Below are 17,589 nucleotides of genomic sequence, written 5' to 3' on the forward strand. Positions count from 1 at the left end.
CAAAGAACGATTAGCTAAGACTTTTCCAACAATTCTAAAATTGTTGATATTATTTACAGTTGAACAAAATAGTATAAAACTTGTTTTTAGTATTAAAAGTTGACCTAAGTCGCACAAAAGCTTGTTACTGTCAGTTAAAATTGGCCAAAGTCACACAAATAAAATAGAAAAAATGTGAAGCCCAACCACTCAGCATGACAAAAGTGTTGGAGGCTCGGTTTGACTGAGCTTGTTTATGGACAGCAGTGGAAATGTATGCAATCATCCAAGCTGTTTCATCCCAGATTGAGCAGAACTAAAGATGTGCACATGTTTCATGTAACAAAATACAATTTAGAGATTTCGTAGATGTGTTCATTCGGCGGTGTACATGGAACATTCAATGACAGATACACTAGTGTGCAATTCCATGAAAAGCTTGTTGTAACTTGTTCAAGTTGACCAACAAAATCGTACAAAAACCTTGCTGTTACTATTGACAACAGAACAGTTATATACTGTATTAGCTTTTGACTAGAACAATACAGAAAGTAAAGTGTTTCGAAAACAAATATCTACGTATATTTTGTTTCTCTCGAAACTAAATATCCTGCTTCAAAGTATTTCTTAAGTTCAAAGGATGTGAAAACTTACATTGTATATTTCCAATCTCATTCATTTTTCCAAGGTTTTCATACGACATGTATTTCTACTTATGGAAACGCCCATTCGTCAATAGACGGAAGAGGCCATAATTTATCATATGTAGAAACAGAAAGACTGGCTAAAATTGAAAGTGCAATTGGGTTGACATGAGGGCATTATAAAAGAAAATGTACTTGCAACTCCAATGCTTCCAGCATCTTTAGAGTCCGCTAGCTTAGAAGTTGGAACTTCGATAACTACGCAAGGTAAAAATACAGAATAGATACCATGCCGTCTTTTCAATATGAAGAACATAATTATATATAATGTATAATGCTAAATTTTGGCTTTTGGTTGATATCTTTTGAAACAAACCTTACGTGATAAAAAATGAAAGGTCAAAGTTACCACAGAAATTACAGTCTGTCATTGTAAAATTTCGTAAATATCTATTCCAGATAGACACTGACTTATCTAACCTAAATGATTTAGGAATTCATGCCATTGTCGAGATATCTGAATCAGGGAAGTGCGCCTTATCCTTGATATCTTTAGCAATGAAATGGATCCAGTTGCTAAGATTACTATTTTTTAGACTACATTTAAATTGTGATCCCTATAATTTCAGGGATCAGGCAAATCATACAAAGTTTTAACTATAAAAAGCATTCAACTAATGAGGCTCAGCTTAACCTAGCCGGAACTAACTACATACTTGACTGGCCTTTCTGTTTAAGTTCCTGTCAGAGGGTGTCTTTGAATTAACAACATAACAGTCATATTGTATCCATGAGTGTTCAACCTATGCCTTCTTGACTGAATAGAAAAAGTGAAAACTCCACAGGTCGCTCACCACGACAAAAACGAAAATGTTGTAGGCTCGGTTTGATTGAGCCGGTTCATGGACGGTAGTTGAAATGGATGCTACCGCCCACGCCCTCTCGCCCCGGTTGGTTGAGCAGAACTCAACATTTACACATGCTACAAGTACAAAAAAAAACAATTTAGAGACATCCGCATGGAACCTTCAATGATACACTAGCGTGTAATCCATGAAAAGCTGTGTATGGTTCCAAATTAAAATAATAGGTTTAAGCTGCAGCTCAATATATCCGCTCTGACTCCTTGATGCTCACTTCATATGTGCTATCACATACAGCATTCAACAACCATAAAGGTATATAACCACGATGCCTTGGCAGTTTTTCACTTATAACGCTGAACCTCGTTTGTATTTGAGCTGGATTTCTCCTACTGCCAATTAAGTGTTGAAACTTTGTCTTTGTCTTCTTAACTTATATATGCCAGCCTCTATACTGTTCGACTTCGGTGAAGGTATAATGTCTATGCGCTGGCCCATTTCTCATGTAACTCGTCTTCTGTCTATAAAACTCGAACGTTTTCGACTTTTAAATAATTTATCCGCCCTGACAGTAGCTGCAATAGCTTCTTACACTCCTTCATGTGTCTACGTCAATCGCTAGGTACAGAATGAATTCTGTTTGTTTGTAAGTTTATTTATCGTCGACAACTGCAACCATTGGGAGACTCATCAAGAGGACTGTTAGTAATGTCCCAGTGTCTGACACCTCAGTTTTTGCTTTACACCTTTTAAACTACAAATTGTTGTTCACGTTATAAGACAACGATTCATAACTGGACACTCTCAGAGAAATTCGTTTTGAAAAAATTCTATCGCATTTCTTTTATACCCTTTTAAAGAATAGAATGTGTTTGTAACATTCTCAGTAATGATCAATCAACGTAGGTCGAGGTGATGTTATTGATCGCTGCTAATATATACTTTATAACTAAAGGGAGATCACTTTAGTAAAACATATGATATTGTGATTAGCTCGTTACCTCTCTAGACACAAAGTGCTCATAGAAAAACATTTTGTTAATCATGGAATCGGGTTAATAAACTAAACTATCAATGAAGTTTTGTCATGCTTAAGTACTGACCTGGAAAATTTCTCTTGGTATATTGATTTTTTTTTACTTTTTTACATATATACATTAAATAAACAGTCCTCAGATGCTAAATATTCTAAAGCTCGTAGAAAAATCTATAAAAATGAAAATGCGTAAAAGTTACAGCTGTAGAAATATTTCCACTGTTGAAAAAGAGGGCATTATTTTAAGGGACGAAGGCAGCTGGTAAAAACGTTTCAGAATGAAATATAATTCCCTAGAAAGGGTAGCAATTACAACAAATATAGCAAAATAAATGTTATAGTAAGGAGAGAACAAAACGATATATGTTCACAGTATAACAAGAAATTCAAGAATAGGATAGAAAATAGAAACAATGCCTCAGTTCCTGTATATATTTTTTGTAGTGAAAACAAATGACAATCATGTAATTATTTCTTTTAAACTTATTAGCTTCAAATATAGTGTAAATGGTTAATGCGTGTACTTATACATGTCATTTCACAACTATATTAGATACTTAAACATTTGTCCAATATTTTAGAAGATGTGGTGTCTCTGTGAATTTCAGTTATATCCCGCCAAAAATACAGGTCAACCAAACTATATGAGTCTGTTCATTAGAATCAATGATATAAGCAATAGCCTTCGCCCCCCTACACCGGATTTCAAAAGCTAAATTCAATTAAACAGAAATGATAAACTGTATCCATGTTCCAAAGGACCAGTATAATAACAACATAGAGTTCAAGAATATGGTGAATATATAAGGCAACTGGTATTTCAAGAATATATTCAATATATTTCATCATTTCTTTTTAATGAACTACATTCTTTGACTATCTTATGTCAAATTTGTATTTATAATGATTCAATACTTCTTTACAAACACTGTTTATATATAATATGTCAATCCGTTTCATTCTTTCCAACAACAATTTACGGTATGTAGACGTGTTAGAATGCTTCCCAACCTGCCACGATCGTTCACATACGTTGCACCCAGTCACATTACCTTCTAATACTATTCTATTAACGTATTTACTAATAACTTCAGAAAATTGCATTCCAACAAATTTATACATTAATTCTGCCATTAAACTAGGTTTAGAGACAACATTCTCATACAATATGGTTAAAATACGGTAAGGGAATCGTTTTAACATTTTTTCTTTGACAAGAGTGTCATTCCAAACATTTTCACAATGTCGCTTAGCACAGTCTAGCGTAGAATTTCTTTTTTCATTACAACCATCGTTACGTATTTGAGATAACACCGTAGCTCTAGGATCCCTTATCACATGAATCACTTTACACTCCTTTAACTCTGTTAAAATCGCCTCTGCAGTTAGCATCGATGTGCGAATTGTTTTGATAATTCGGACTTTGGAGGATAGGCATGCGTTTTGAAGTCTCTTCAAACACTTATCCTCCAAACCTCGACGAAAGGCGGGAGTTCGTACATAAATTCTGGTTACATTTTGACTGTGATCTGTTATTGTAATGTTGTAGTTCTTATAGATACATTCATTATAGGACGCAGTCTGCTTTCCGAAATAGAGAAAATTTGAATCTTCAAACGATTGTGCGTATACCAGTGAGAAATTGCAGGTTAACCATCCAATAAGAGCTTGTCGCTTTACATCTGTAGTATTCAGCGTTGCTATAGCGCTGAAATTAAACAAAACAAATGTAGAAATATCCAACAAAAAAAGGACTTGGTATTATCATGTTAACTTGCGTCCCACAGACGTGGTTCTTGCATTACTTATATTGTATTTCTTCCTTTTATGTATTTCAAAAAGTTGTTGAGCTTTCTTAAACATTCTAGTCATGTTTAAATCTAGTTTTGTTTTTCATATTTGAATTTTATGTAACGCATGAGAACGAACCTGACAGTTCCGTTCAGCCATTGTATCTGTTTCTTGTGTTTGATGAGATCTCGAAGTATTCTGAGAGGTTCAAACACATAGAATACATTGCTGTTCTGCTGCAGAATGTCTCCAGTTAAAGACGAGCCACTTCTCATATATGTCAATAAAATGACACCCGTAAAGTTGGACCATCCTATATCGTAAATACATTTTGTATTAAATCATTCTTCTAAACAAGTATCTAAAAGTATTTTCAGAGAGTAAAGCTTATATGATATAAAGTAATGTTCCTCATTAAAATAAACAGATTCCATAAAGAGATGTCAGTGAGTTTGGTCTGTGCAGTCATTTAATTAAACCCAGTGATTTCAATTTTACTTTCCCCTCACCATCAAGCTAAGAAGTAAAGGATGGGTGTTTTGCCAAATAAATAATCACCATACTCACTATTATTTGAGTGGAACCTTGGATCTTTAAGAGTCTTTAAGCTAAAACCTTTGACTTCCAATTAATATGATTATGTAGCAAGATTAACTATATACCAAAGAATTGTTATATGTCAAATTACAATGAAATGTTGAGCATGTACAACATAAATTTTCGAGTAAAAGTTTATTACCAACAGAGTGTTTCATGCTTCGACCGTTTGTCCGCACATCTTTTCTAATCCATACTGTAATGTACAGATGTCCGAATATTACATTACTACTTATAACAGAAACATCATTCACACTTTAAACGTGTAAACTGATTAAAATAGATACGTACAATTTGTCATTTAAAACTTAAGTAAGTTGTGTAAAAATGCAAAACTGTTATAAGTAAATATGCTAAAACAGTATATACAATTTAAGTAAAAAAAACGTATATATGCAATGTTGCAATTGTTGGGATATTTCCCTCCAGCTGATCTGAAAATTTGCATGTTAATTGAAAACAAAATATTTTAACAAATGCAATAACATGTTTTCTGTAGAAAATGTCCTTACATTTAAAATTATGGGAGCAAATAGATAAACATTCAGCTCTTCTGGGCTAGTAAATTGATGGCTGGTAAATTGTCTTGTAAAGTTTACAGAATGACATATGAAATAAAAACTTCAAGTACTGTAAAGTCCCGGGGGATCGATTTTATTATGTTCGTCCGGATTTTCAATTTGTCTGAAGTTCAGAGTTTACAAAAACATCAAACACTGATATTTAAAAACTATTAATACTGATTTTGATAGAAGTGCTGACATCAATCTTTTGTCATCTAGAAGAAGTCTACAAATTATGCGTTTTTACTAGAAACCGTAGGTTACCCGTAGTAACGGGAAGATGGCGGGGCATACCATCTTCTGAAAGAAAATGTACTTTTTGCAATAGTGGTATAGGTGATGCATTTTGCGATCTGGTTATGTGTCAAAAAATTGTTTATGAAAGAAAAAGTATCTCTGTTTCTGTGTATTTCTGTATAAATTCTAACTTTTTTTCAAATTGTAAGAATTCTATACTAGCACTAATATAACTGTACTAAATAGATGTATGTCACAGAATGAGAACAATATGCAGTTTGTCCGGGGCTCGAACCCGGGACCCCTTGCTTACAGGGTAATCTTTCGACAGAGCTAACTGGCTGTCTAAAACATATTCTCCCTAACTTGACCAAGTTCGTGACATACACCTCCATATATCGAATTCCGGAGGCACATACTATAGCAAGTGTCGTCAGACTTACCAAGCAAGCATGCCGCGGCCCCATGTTGGGCGCCAAATGTCACAGGGTGGGACAAGTGTGCAGTATTATATACATGCATCACACTGCTTTAAGTTTAAACATTTAGTAATTTCATTGTTCTCCATTGACTATGATATGCCGCCGTTATCAACTGTAAAAAGAGATGAAAACGGTGTTTATGTTGTTAGTTTGATGTAAACCAAAGTTGTAAAATAAAAGTTTGTAAGTTTGAAAGTTTGAAAAGTCATTTTAGTATTTCATGTAGGTTAGTTGATGTTTTTGTCTCTAACATTTTCGTAGAATTTTCAGGGAGACCTTTTGCATTTTTAAAAAGGTAAACATACTTATTACACTGGTTGTTTATTTACACTTGTTTTATTTCATTTCAGAATATTGTGTGCAAGAAAAATTAATCTATCCTTGGTTATAGGATATGGATGGAAATATTCGGCTCTTGGATAAATCGTTACCGCTACACTGGTATCAGAAGTTAGAGTCCCTGAAAATAAATATCTCTACCATAAAATCTTCTTAAATAAAACTTTCTGGAAAAAACCCCAACAATGTCTCTTATCTCTGACTAAACAGATGAGTCTAGATAGAAAAGGGTTTTCTGAGAAACTTTGATGATATCAGTGTTAGTATGAAGAAAGAATAAACTTCATTACGGAATACTTGATCTCAACAGACTTTGTAAGTCTACAGTTACTCTCGAACTGGATATTCCCATTGGCACTTCACAACATGTGAAATTTTCTGATAATTAAACTGTGCTTCTGGAAGGATATAAATAATTTGAAGGAAATTAGATTGCTTTGAACAACAGGCTAAAATAAATCGCAGTTCAATGTGAGACTTATTGAAAGCCATTTCATCAGTTCGGCGTGTGTCTGCATCGTGTTTATACAATGACAATAGTTACCTTACAATGCAACGGAGGACTCCAATGCTACACAACTGGAAGATTTTGGGTATGTTAACAACTGTAGATTTACCTGTTAGAGTTAAAACTGAAGCTGTAGTAACTAGGCACAGAATCCCCAACTTCATAGACCTTAGTCGTAATCTCAGAATATACAGTCCGTATCCTCTTAGCATGACTACAAAAACACAACACCTACAAAACGAAAAGATGTGAGTTCTGTATATCTTCGTTGTTATGTACTATACCAAGCTTTCTAATTTATTCAGTTTCTTGAAAATGGATATACTTGTACCGTAGAACACGCATCCTAAAAATAAATGAGCGTAATCAATAAATGATTCAAATATTTAGGGCATTTTTCAAGTTTTAGGCAGAACCTCAGACGTCTCTTCTAACATTACTATATGCACGGGACAGCACCAAGGCAAAACCACAGAACGTTTGCAAGCCATCTCGACAACTTTCTCCCATGATATAATTTAACATCCCCATTGGTGTTTTCAGGATTAGTTATTCGAACCTATTGACACAAACCACTCGGCCTCGCACTTAACATGATCTAGAAAGCGAGAAATTAGAATTTGAAATATTACCTTTTCTCTTTATATATCCTCCATTTCCATTAAATATAAATATATAAATATTTTACTCACCACTTGTAATAAACCAGTACAACGGAAGTGTGAATGTAACAATTGAATTGTGAAACTACTGTCTCATCCAGCTTTTCTGTAACAAAGCGTGACATTTATGATCTACATCACTTAAATAACTCGGAGGGTAGTTCCAAGTTTTGAATTTATCGTCTAAAACGGGTTTTCATTATAAATTTTAGCCATTTGGACACGAAAATGTTTAAAAATTATTTCTTGACGGGTTGTTAAAGAATAACATCAAATATTTCCTTGAAAAATTCTGTAAAATTAACAAAACTCCTTGAAATTATTCTTATATAAGTTCTAAGTAATCTTAAAGATTACCAGCTTCGGAGGTTTAACTGTATGTCACGAAAAATCTGTTGCGGATACAGATCATATTTCGCGGAAGTATAATACGTCCTTACTCTTGATTTTCGCTTAAATATTGTAAATGATTCGAAATTAATTCTATATATAGCCCTCATACATTGAACATCTTCAGGCGTGTAGCGGGGGCATTTTTCAGAAAACGCATAGGAGGTGTATATCCTCCCCCGTATTTTTTTTATTGTGTGAAGTTGAAGCAAAAAAAAAAACACAAACAAAAACAAACAAACAAACAAACAAAACAACAACAACAAAAACAGTGAATGAAAACCTTATTCTTTCTTGAAAACATTTTATAAACATATATCATTTTACTAGATATGTGCGTATGTGAAATATGTAGCTGGTCTGTAAGTGCATTAGTTAAGCGGATCATTTGTTCAAATTTACAATGGTAGCCTGCATATTTCACACTCTAAATTGCAGAAGAAAATCCAATCCCTGATTGATCTCTTTTTATTGTTATACACGTGTGGATATTCCAACGACCCTTTTTTATTAACTAAACAAAACATGTGAAATAGATTTGTGGAAAAAACAAGAACTGTCCCAAAGAACATGAGCGAAAATTAAAATATTTCATCTGCCTTACAAATCAACACAGTACAAGTTAAACGTTTTTTGATGAAACAAACAATTGACACTGAGACTGTGTGCACAATAACTAATGTTGCACGTGCAAATCTGTGGTTCAGTGATTTTCTAATATCGTATGTGTGAATTATTTATTCAAAACAGATAGTGGGTCGTAACAAAGTTTCAAAATATCGTAATGATTAAAGATAGAACTATCTGAAATATAAAAGGGTCTAGTTGGAATTATATTCACACGTATATATACGATGATTGTTAACCTTAAGCATGCTCTGCCATTGAGGCCAGTGCAGACTATAGGAATAAGGTCAGTAATTCGGTCGAAAAGAAGTCCATAATAAATAGATCCTAATTTTCCCATTTTTTGCGCAAATTCGTGTAGAACGAGTGCTTTAATCACCATTTTTCACTACTAGAATACATTCTGCATGAAATGAGACGGTTTTCATGTTCATACACCCCACATGGCAAGTTTTGCAGATCGAAACCGGAAGTAGGTGTTTATTGCGCGGACGAGAGCAAATATACGTCATTTTTAGGGTAGCAGACCACAACTGACTGGCATTTCACTAGGAACTACATAACCCCCTATTTTCTTTTCATTTTTTCGTTAATTTGTGATAGAACTTCCATGAAAAATAGGTGTAGGAAAAAGTGATGTTCTCTAAAGATACGTAAAGACGACCTGAAGTTGTCGTTTTTTATATGAAACAAAGAAGGATTTGAATTACTGACCTTTAACTATAAGAATCTTTCACTGGTTGCGGGTAAAGATGGGAATATTCGGCACGAGGGTAACTGTTTAGGCGGTAACGAGGCTCCTGCCGAGCTGTAGAAGATATAAAGAAAAACGAAGGTTTTTCTTTAAGGCGCTATTTTGTTATAGTAGCGTATGAATTTACGCATTCATTCATAAATTATAGCACGTGAATCATCTAGTTTTTCTAGCACCGGAAAAGCACGGGAAAATCCTGTCCGGCATGCAAGAACAATATCAGCCTGTTCGCTTATCAGTCAGCAGATTTTCAGTGAACACCCCTTTGAATAATAAGTGGTACTGCTCAGAGGTAAAGGTTAAAACACTTCTGCCATAACTTCAAACTGAGTAATCAACAAAGACATTCCCAGTTTCATCATTTTGAAAAGTAACGTACCTGAAACTGATACCTTGTATTACATTTACTTTTTATCATTTATTTAAAGATACCCAATGGCTATCTTTTACCAAGATATTTTATGTTTAGATGTAGAAAATCCTCACTAAATATACATGTATTAAACTTTGCTATTTTTTTAATGGGGCCCTCGACCTCTTCAAAGGACCGCTAGGGCTAAAAATAAGAATACTTTCTAACGACTTCTTTTCTCAAATGGATGAATAAATCTCATCAAACTTTGTGTGTAGCATCATTATAAGGTCCTCTCCCAAATTTGTTCAAATGGGAGCACCTGGCCTCTTTTAGGGGCCACTACAGCTAAAAACAGAAATACCTTTAAATGACATTCTTATAAACTGTTTGATGGATCTTCACCAAACATGCATGTTTGTAGCCTGTGTCAAATTTGTTCACTGGTGTTTTTCCCTTTTAGGAGCTGCTAGAGTTAAAATAGAAAAAAAAACACCTTTGAATTACTTATTCTGGTGAACCGCTGGCCGGATACATGACCTGTATCATCACCCATTTTTTTCCAAATAGGGGCATTTGGTCTCTTTAAGGGACTGCTACAGCTAAAAATAGAAAAGCCTTTAAATGACTTATTCTCGTGAACCGCTTGATGGATATTCCTCAAACTTGGTCTGTAATATCTTTGTAATTGTTCTGCTTGAACCTTTTAAGGGAACACCTGAGTTAAAATTTGAAAAAAAAAACAACAAAAAAACTACGCATTATGAAGTTTGCTCTAATGGTTATGCATTTTTGCGGCGTCACAGCTTTAAGGATTTACACAAAAACTGGTTAGAAGCAAGGTCTGATGGTCAAAGTCCTCATCAGGTGAGCGACTTAGGCCTATTTGGACCTCTTGTTTAGTGGTAGTAACGTTTATACTTTGTTCAGCTATACATGTTTACATGCTGTGAGTACTATTTTTAACCTAATGAATATACAGTACTGTTTAGGAAAAGCAAGCGACGTCTACTTTATTTAGGGTATTTTTCCTTGTCATTTATTTCCAGCTAAAACAATCTTTCTGCAAAATGTTTCTTATCGAAAAACAATTAAAAATTTTCAGTAAGATATATCTAAGTCTGTTGACGCAAAAATACATTTAACTGATGAATGTAAATATTTGACTGTTTAGCATTTTATTTCTACAATCAAAGTTTTGGTGTATAATGCCTTATCAAATTATAAAATGATAGGTCTACAGGAAGTATTGTCCTCTTAAATGATTTACATAAAATCCTGAAAATATTTTACAATTTAACTGAATATAATTTTCTTCACCCAAAAAGTTGCGTACATCGTATTTAAATATAAAGTAAGCAACGATTGCGTACGAAGCAATCTCTGTTGCATGATATAGACTCGTAATTGTATTCAGATGTATGCAATAATCTAGACAAGCCTATTAAAAATTTTGCTCGACAGATTTGTCACTACGCAGCTGTGTATCCGCCTGCATTCTACAAACTGCTATAAATGCATAACATTGCTGGTGATGATGTCAAACGTGAAAACATAATTAGATATCTCGGTGCATTTCTTGACGAAACCTTGAACTTCAGATCATGTAAATCGCAAATGTCGAACAGCCACGTTGAATTACCTACGAATTAAGAACATCTGAAAATACTTAACAAAAGCAGCCACTGAAATTTTCGTTTTGTCTCTAGTTAATTCACATCTGGCTTATTGCAATGTCATACTGTACGGTGTAGCTAACTGTGAGGTGCGTATGATGCAACGCATTCAAAACATGTTTGCAAAACTTGTCCTTAACAGGAGGAAATCTGACTGTTCTAAACAAGCACTATTACTTACATTGGTTGCCGGTGAAAGCAAGAATTGATTTCAACATACTTTCTTTCATATATAGCTGCCACACTGGCAGAGCACCTCTGTATTTAACAGAATTGCTTACAGAGTATATTCTTAGTAGACAAGGTTTGAGACCCTCTGAAAATTCTGAATGTCGTTATGTTGTTCCATACAACAAGTGCAAAACATTCAATCATAGAAGTTTCTGTACTATTGGTCCAAAACTTTAAAATGAACTGCCGTTAGAACTACGCAAAATAAATCACATGACACATTCAAAAAAAATCTTAAGACTGTATTTAAGAGGTTTCGCGGCATTGTTTTAAATTTTTTGATAACTGTTTATTATGCGAAAACAGCAGGTTCTTATTTTTGTAAAAGGTTTTCCATTTCAACATTTATATTTCAAAGACTGTTTAATTAAGCGCACTTGTTGGTAAGGCTCTAAGTTTGAACCTCCATATGCAGCTCGTCTGGGCGTACCATGTGATGCTTTAAGCACTGGTATTCGCAATACGGGTAAATTGACCTCAAGGGGAGGGGTGCGGTCATGACTTTTTGTTACAATAATGCTGTTATTAATATTATTGTCATTAATATTGTTATAATAATAATTATTATTACACGTATTATCATGTACAACACCATTGAATATATCATTGAATAAAAATAGGCGTTTAATCAAATTATTCAGTTTCAATTTCAGTTTCATATCTTACATTAACAAGTAACTAGTTTATTCAATTGCTTCGGATGAAACTTGATTTCATTATTTTGAAACCCTAGCGACGCATAAATAACAAGCGCTTGCTAAGTAAAAGGCAGACAATGCTGGTCATTGCGAAAAGGACAAAAAGTGCCAAGAAGATTTTATATGACATTTTCTTCAATTCTAGAGGCCCCGTTGTGCAATTTTGGTGCAAAGACATCACAGGCAATGTCTTTTTTGTTTATTTGTGTTGGGTTTAACGCCGCTTTTCAACAGTATTTCAGTCACGTAACGGCGGGTATTTAACCTAACCAGTGTACTAGTACAAACCTGTTCTCCGCAAGTAAATGCCAACTTCCTCACGTGAATCAGCGGTGGAGGACGAATGATTTCAGACACAATGTCGTTTATCAAATCGTCACGGAGAACATACGCCCCGCCCGAGGATCGAACTCACGACCCCGCGGTCCGTAGACCAACGCTCTACCTACTGAGCTTAGCGGGCGGGTCCAGGCAATGTCTAAATAAAATGATGGCCCTACAGCTGTCAAGATATTTTATCCAGAAACGCCCGATGGAAGGTTTAAAAGGCATGCAACTTATTCATGACAGTGCGTCCGCCAACAAAAATCAAACTGTAAAGTCTTTTAGAACAACAAAAAGTTAATCAGGTTAAGCTTCCACCTTAATCTCCTGTTTTCTTGGTTAAAAAATGCTCGCACGCTTTACCACTACAAGTGCCCTTTATTCTGCAATTTGAGTGTCTCAACTGTGTGCCAATGGGAGACTACTTTGCAGATAGCAAGACTCCAAATGTGTTTCTGTACAAAGAGAATACTTTAAATGGATAACGTGCAAATTGTCTTGATCTGATTCATAATTTATCCTCAGACACCAGTCTTCCATATGTAAATAGTTCCATTACATGCAGTTTAAATAACAACAAGAAATATCTTTTAAAGTAATGGTTGGAAAATAAGTTACGTATAACTTTAATTGGTAAGCGTTTAGGCCTACCCTTGAAAAACTTGACTTTCAATGTTTGTTATTACGAAAGAGATCCATAAAGGAATGAAAAAGTTATATCCAACATTGGAAAATATGGAAAGAGTTTGAAGGCAGGCGCGTAGGAAGGCCTAAAGAAAGTGGATTCACCAAATAGGCGAGGGGTCTGGGGACCGCCTAGGTTCCTATCGGGTCCAGGACAGAGCCCTAGTAGTGGGGCCCCCCGGCGAAAAAAATGGTTTGCAGAAAATTATACAATATTTCAAGCTCTTACTGTTGATATTATCGATTAAAATTTGACAATTTATGGTAATTGAAGAAACCTTAATACCGCACAGTCCACTTTACTGATTAAACTGACTTATATAACCATAAATCTAAATATTCTAATCGTTATATCGTTTATAATTTACTTGTGTTTGAAATAACTAACAACGTTTGATCGGAAAGTAACACCTAAAACATTACAAAAACAAAACAATAATACCTCCACCAATACCCAGACATGTTCTAAAACTAACATCCGGGCTTTGAATTAAGGCCCCCTTTTATCATATATAGTACACTAATTACGATTTGGAACACATCCAGGCACCGACCTGTGATTGATAACAGGTCTCAAAATTTAAATTTTGCTGGGCCTACGATTGATTAGTTTGACCGGAAACGGCCATAACTACGCAGCGCGGCGTAAACAAATAAGGATGAATAAAACAAAACAAAACAAAGATCTATATCATTTTATGCTTCGTCACATCACCCCATGGACAGACGATTAATCCAATTCTGGACCACTACTGATTCAGGAGGTGATCTAGGCGACTCAGTTTTGTTGTTGGAGCTTTAAATATGCATCCGGCGATCCACATTGTTCACGTAATGATTGAAGTTTAAAATATGAGCAGACGAGAAATTTAGCAGACAAAACTTTATTCGGCGTGATAAGGGTTAGAAGAGGGAAGAACTGTGACGTTTATTTTGGCGAGAGAGCCACAAATGCATCTTTAGGACCTAGACATTCCTAGAATCAAAATAAGTTATTAAATTAGACATATGATGTTACATACCGAACAGGAAACTTGACTGCTGTAACCCAAGAAAAGTTGTCCTCCAGAACCTCTTCTTTCAAATGGTCCGACGCTCCATCATCTTTCAAAACTTTCGCTATGTCGACGTAACCAGGAATGTTTGAGTCCAGTGACTGAGTCTGTGACACTGAAGGCTCTGGTAGATCTTGACTCCGATCTAGAGATGAAACAGAACTATCCCCTCGCTTTTCCGTAGACTCATTAACGACAGTTACGTTTTCAGTGGCAGGTGTCTGCTTGTTTTCTGCTGAATCCAATTTTGAACCAGTCATGACAAAACTTGTGATACTGCGCTGCGCCATTTTCATTTTGCTCATAAGGAAATTACGAAACCATACGTAATCATATTTATGACGCTTTGATGACGTCACGCCATAAATATGATGACGAATGAAGTAACCATTGAGATCTACTTACTCTGACTACATTCAGTCTAGATCTAGGATAAAGATGTAAAAAAAATTGTCGAAATTATTTGGATTCACGGGCGTACTGGCGTATAGGTAGCTACGCGCCTGGAAGGTCAAGGAGAAATGTCTGTCAATGCCTCAATGTAAATGACTTGATCTATCGATCCACAATGATTATACGGGTAGATCTAGCATCAATTTTGCCGGTAATACATTACATCTCGAGCATGCAGCGCTACTGTCTTTTTTAAGGTTTAATTTGACAAGAGGTAGGTTTTGATGTTAAATAAATTAAAATACTAACATAAAATAAAGGACTCCAATTGATATTTGGCGAATTTTGAAAGGTCAAGCATAGGGGCCTATGGACCAATACATTTTATTTGGCCATTATGACTGAAAATTGGTGAATCTGCAAGATTAACACCAACATTGTGGATTTTTTTCTATACGCGAAAATGTCAACAAAATACTGTTTTCCCATCGGAAGACCAATATTTTCAAATCAATCAAACGAAAAAAAATCAAGCACACAACCCTATTCTTTAAGTCCTGGACGGTCATCAAAGACCTTATGCTGGATTTCTTCGTCATTAAAACCTCCTAGACCGGAATCGAATCCACAGAAATGAGGGACAATGATTCAAGTCGGCGAAAAAATGTAAACAATGACATTGGACGAAATATCTAGCATTATTCACGGGCTAAATTTAGAATTTTAGATAATCTTTCCTAAACTAGAGCTGCTTTTGAGAAAAGCGCATGTCTCCCACAACTGCCTAATCATCTAGATTGGCATTTCTTCTCCATTATGTATCTGAGTCAACCATGCACCAAGACCTGTATCACTGGCATCAGTATTTTCGGTTCAAGGGCCATAATTCCGAAGTGCATGGACCGAACTTGGCCGAGGACTTATTGGCAAACACATTTTGTTCAAGTTTGGTGAAGATCGGATGAGAAATGTTCGACTTAGAGCGCGGACAAGATTTGTGACAGACAGACAGACAGGAGTAAATCAATATGTCTCCCACCACAGTGGTGTGGAAGACATAATTATAGCCAGATATAAAGGTGCATGCTACACAGAATTCAATTTAGAAGAAGTGCAGTTTGGAGAGGGTAACGGTTAAACCCTTATTTGAGAATAAATATTTTGAGCAACCAAATTGTTTATCGAATATATCATTATAATATTTAAACGGCCATCAGAGCTCGAACCTTCCTTTCTATTTTCGCCCTGCAAACTGCGCATTTAGTCAGTGCTGAGATACACTGTGAGCAACTGACCATGTGACCACATGGCAGAGTAATAATACAAGCAATTGCATTAAAACATATTTTACAAGTTACTGGATCTTTTAACTTTCTATTAGTCTCTTCGATATCTTCTTCAGATTCTGAAGCTTCTCCATCAGTTTCAATATCGTCAGGCTCTTTGTCTTCCGGAACTTGTTCAGTTGTGTCTGTCTGTTTTTTGTTTCCCTCTTCGATTTGTTGTATTGTTTTCACGAGTTCAACAGCTGAAATTTGTTTCTGTATATTTTGCTTCTGTATATTATGCTTTATTAATGATTTAATTGCTCTTTTTATGAGTTTTTCATCTTCACAAAACTCTCTTACCGCAAAAACAGCCTCCGCATTTCTCTGCATTGCTTCTTTTACGGCGTCCTCATCAGGGTCTTGGTAGCTTTCTCCTAGAATTTTTCTAATATATGCTTTCCCTTTGCAATGAATCACATAACCGCATTCCTGACTGGCTAGAACATGTTGTTCCCATGGACAAGCTCCATCCGGCCAGTCTCTAAGTCCTATGCTACAATAAAAACATCTTACAGAGTCATCTACGCCTGCATATGCAAATCCAGCTTCTGCAAGTTGCTTTGTATCTTGTGTTTTGCCTTCAGGCCACTTTTCAAATGATTTAATTCGCGACTCAGTGGTACAATATTGTCTGTACTTGGGTTTACCAATCAAAATACCAAGGCTATCACACTTAGAACGTTGTCCACCATTCCTAGGCACTTCACTGCGCAGTCCTGTTGAAGTGTTATTACCGTCATGTTCGCTGCGGTTACTTTGATTTCGTCTGTTCCGAAAGTAAGCCTGAATATCTTCTCCCGTAATATTCTCTCCAGGATGAACACCGGCGGCCATTTGATGTAAGTTTTCTGTGAAAAAAAAAGGTATAATCTTCTTTAAGGTGTCTTTTAGATTAAAATGATGATACGATATTGTGATTTTAATACTGTTCCTGACGATTCAAATTAGTAAATAATGCAACAGTTCATGCCAGAAAAATATATATAGCAAATGCGTATTTTTGGTTAATATAGACATATTATAGGCTACGTCATACTGGAATATGTATTGTGATACAAAAGAATATTACTAAAGAATTTAACAAGAGCTGTCTGATGACAGCGCGCTCGACTATTCGAAGAATTGATTGAAGAATGGTGTCAAAATATTTCCACGGATATTCAGACAAAAGAAATAAATAGATTAGACAAACAATGTTCCTGTATTACTTTGATTTCGATAAGTCTTGCACTAAATGGCAATATATGAGCCAATTTCAAAGTCCAAAAAGGGCCATAATTCAGTCAAAATAGTTATGTACTCTTGCCTACAGATGGAAATCATAATGATAAACAAGTGTTCAAAGTTTAAAAGTCATATGTCAAATAGTTTTGACA

The 17,589-nt window shown here is 35.2% G+C and overlaps 2 protein-coding genes across 7 annotated transcripts; both read right to left on the reverse strand.

The window, feature by feature from the left end:
* Positions 1-2,940: 2,940 nt before the first annotated feature.
* On the reverse strand, positions 2,941-16,512 carry LOC123529275 (uncharacterized). Of its 6 annotated transcripts, none has more exons than XM_045309536.2 (6): positions 14,460-16,512; positions 7,732-7,807; positions 7,149-7,270; positions 5,053-5,106; positions 4,452-4,626; positions 2,941-4,230 (listed from the first exon to the last, which is right to left on the reverse strand). In XM_045309536.2, the coding sequence occupies exons 3-6, from the start codon at positions 7,249-7,251 to the stop codon at positions 3,399-3,401; spliced, it is 1,164 nt and encodes a 387-aa protein (XP_045165471.1). In that variant the 5' UTR covers positions 7,252-7,270; positions 7,732-7,807; positions 14,460-16,512; the 3' UTR covers positions 2,941-3,398. The 6 variants fall into 6 exon arrangements, with proteins under 6 accessions (XP_045165471.1, XP_053378021.1, XP_045165472.1 ...); XM_053522046.1 differs by having other exon boundaries at positions 7,672-7,807; XM_045309537.2 differs by lacking the exon at positions 14,460-16,512 and adding an exon at positions 8,059-10,011.
* On the reverse strand, positions 16,088-17,047 carry LOC123529283 (baculoviral IAP repeat-containing protein 3-like). Its single transcript, XM_045309551.2, has one exon. It carries the CDS (start codon positions 17,045-17,047, stop codon positions 16,088-16,090), a length of 960 nt encoding a protein of 319 aa, XP_045165486.2.
* Between the last annotated feature and the right edge of the window lie 542 nt (positions 17,048-17,589).

This window comes from Mercenaria mercenaria, chromosome 13 (assembly GCF_021730395.1).
Source record: "Mercenaria mercenaria strain notata chromosome 13, MADL_Memer_1, whole genome shotgun sequence".
Classification (NCBI taxonomy): Eukaryota; Metazoa; Mollusca; class Bivalvia; order Venerida; family Veneridae; genus Mercenaria; species Mercenaria mercenaria.

Bases quoted from the DNA above. Each gene is read 5' to 3' on its own strand.
- LOC123529275 (XM_045309535.2), bottom strand. From the start codon at position 7,826: ATGTCACGCTTTGTTACAGAAAAGCTGGATGAGACAGTAGTTTCACAA. The intron at 4,627-5,052 runs GTAATAAACTTT...TTTACGATATAG, and splicing joins AAGCATGAAACACTCTGTTG to GATGGTCCAACTTTACGGGT. The intron at 4,231-4,451 runs GTTCGTTCTCAT...GTTTAATTTCAG, and splicing joins TGGCTGAACGGAACTGTCAG to CGCTATAGCAACGCTGAATA.
- LOC123529283 (XM_045309551.2), bottom strand. From the start codon at position 17,047: ATGGCCGCCGGTGTTCATCCTGGAGAGAATATTACGGGAGAAGATATT.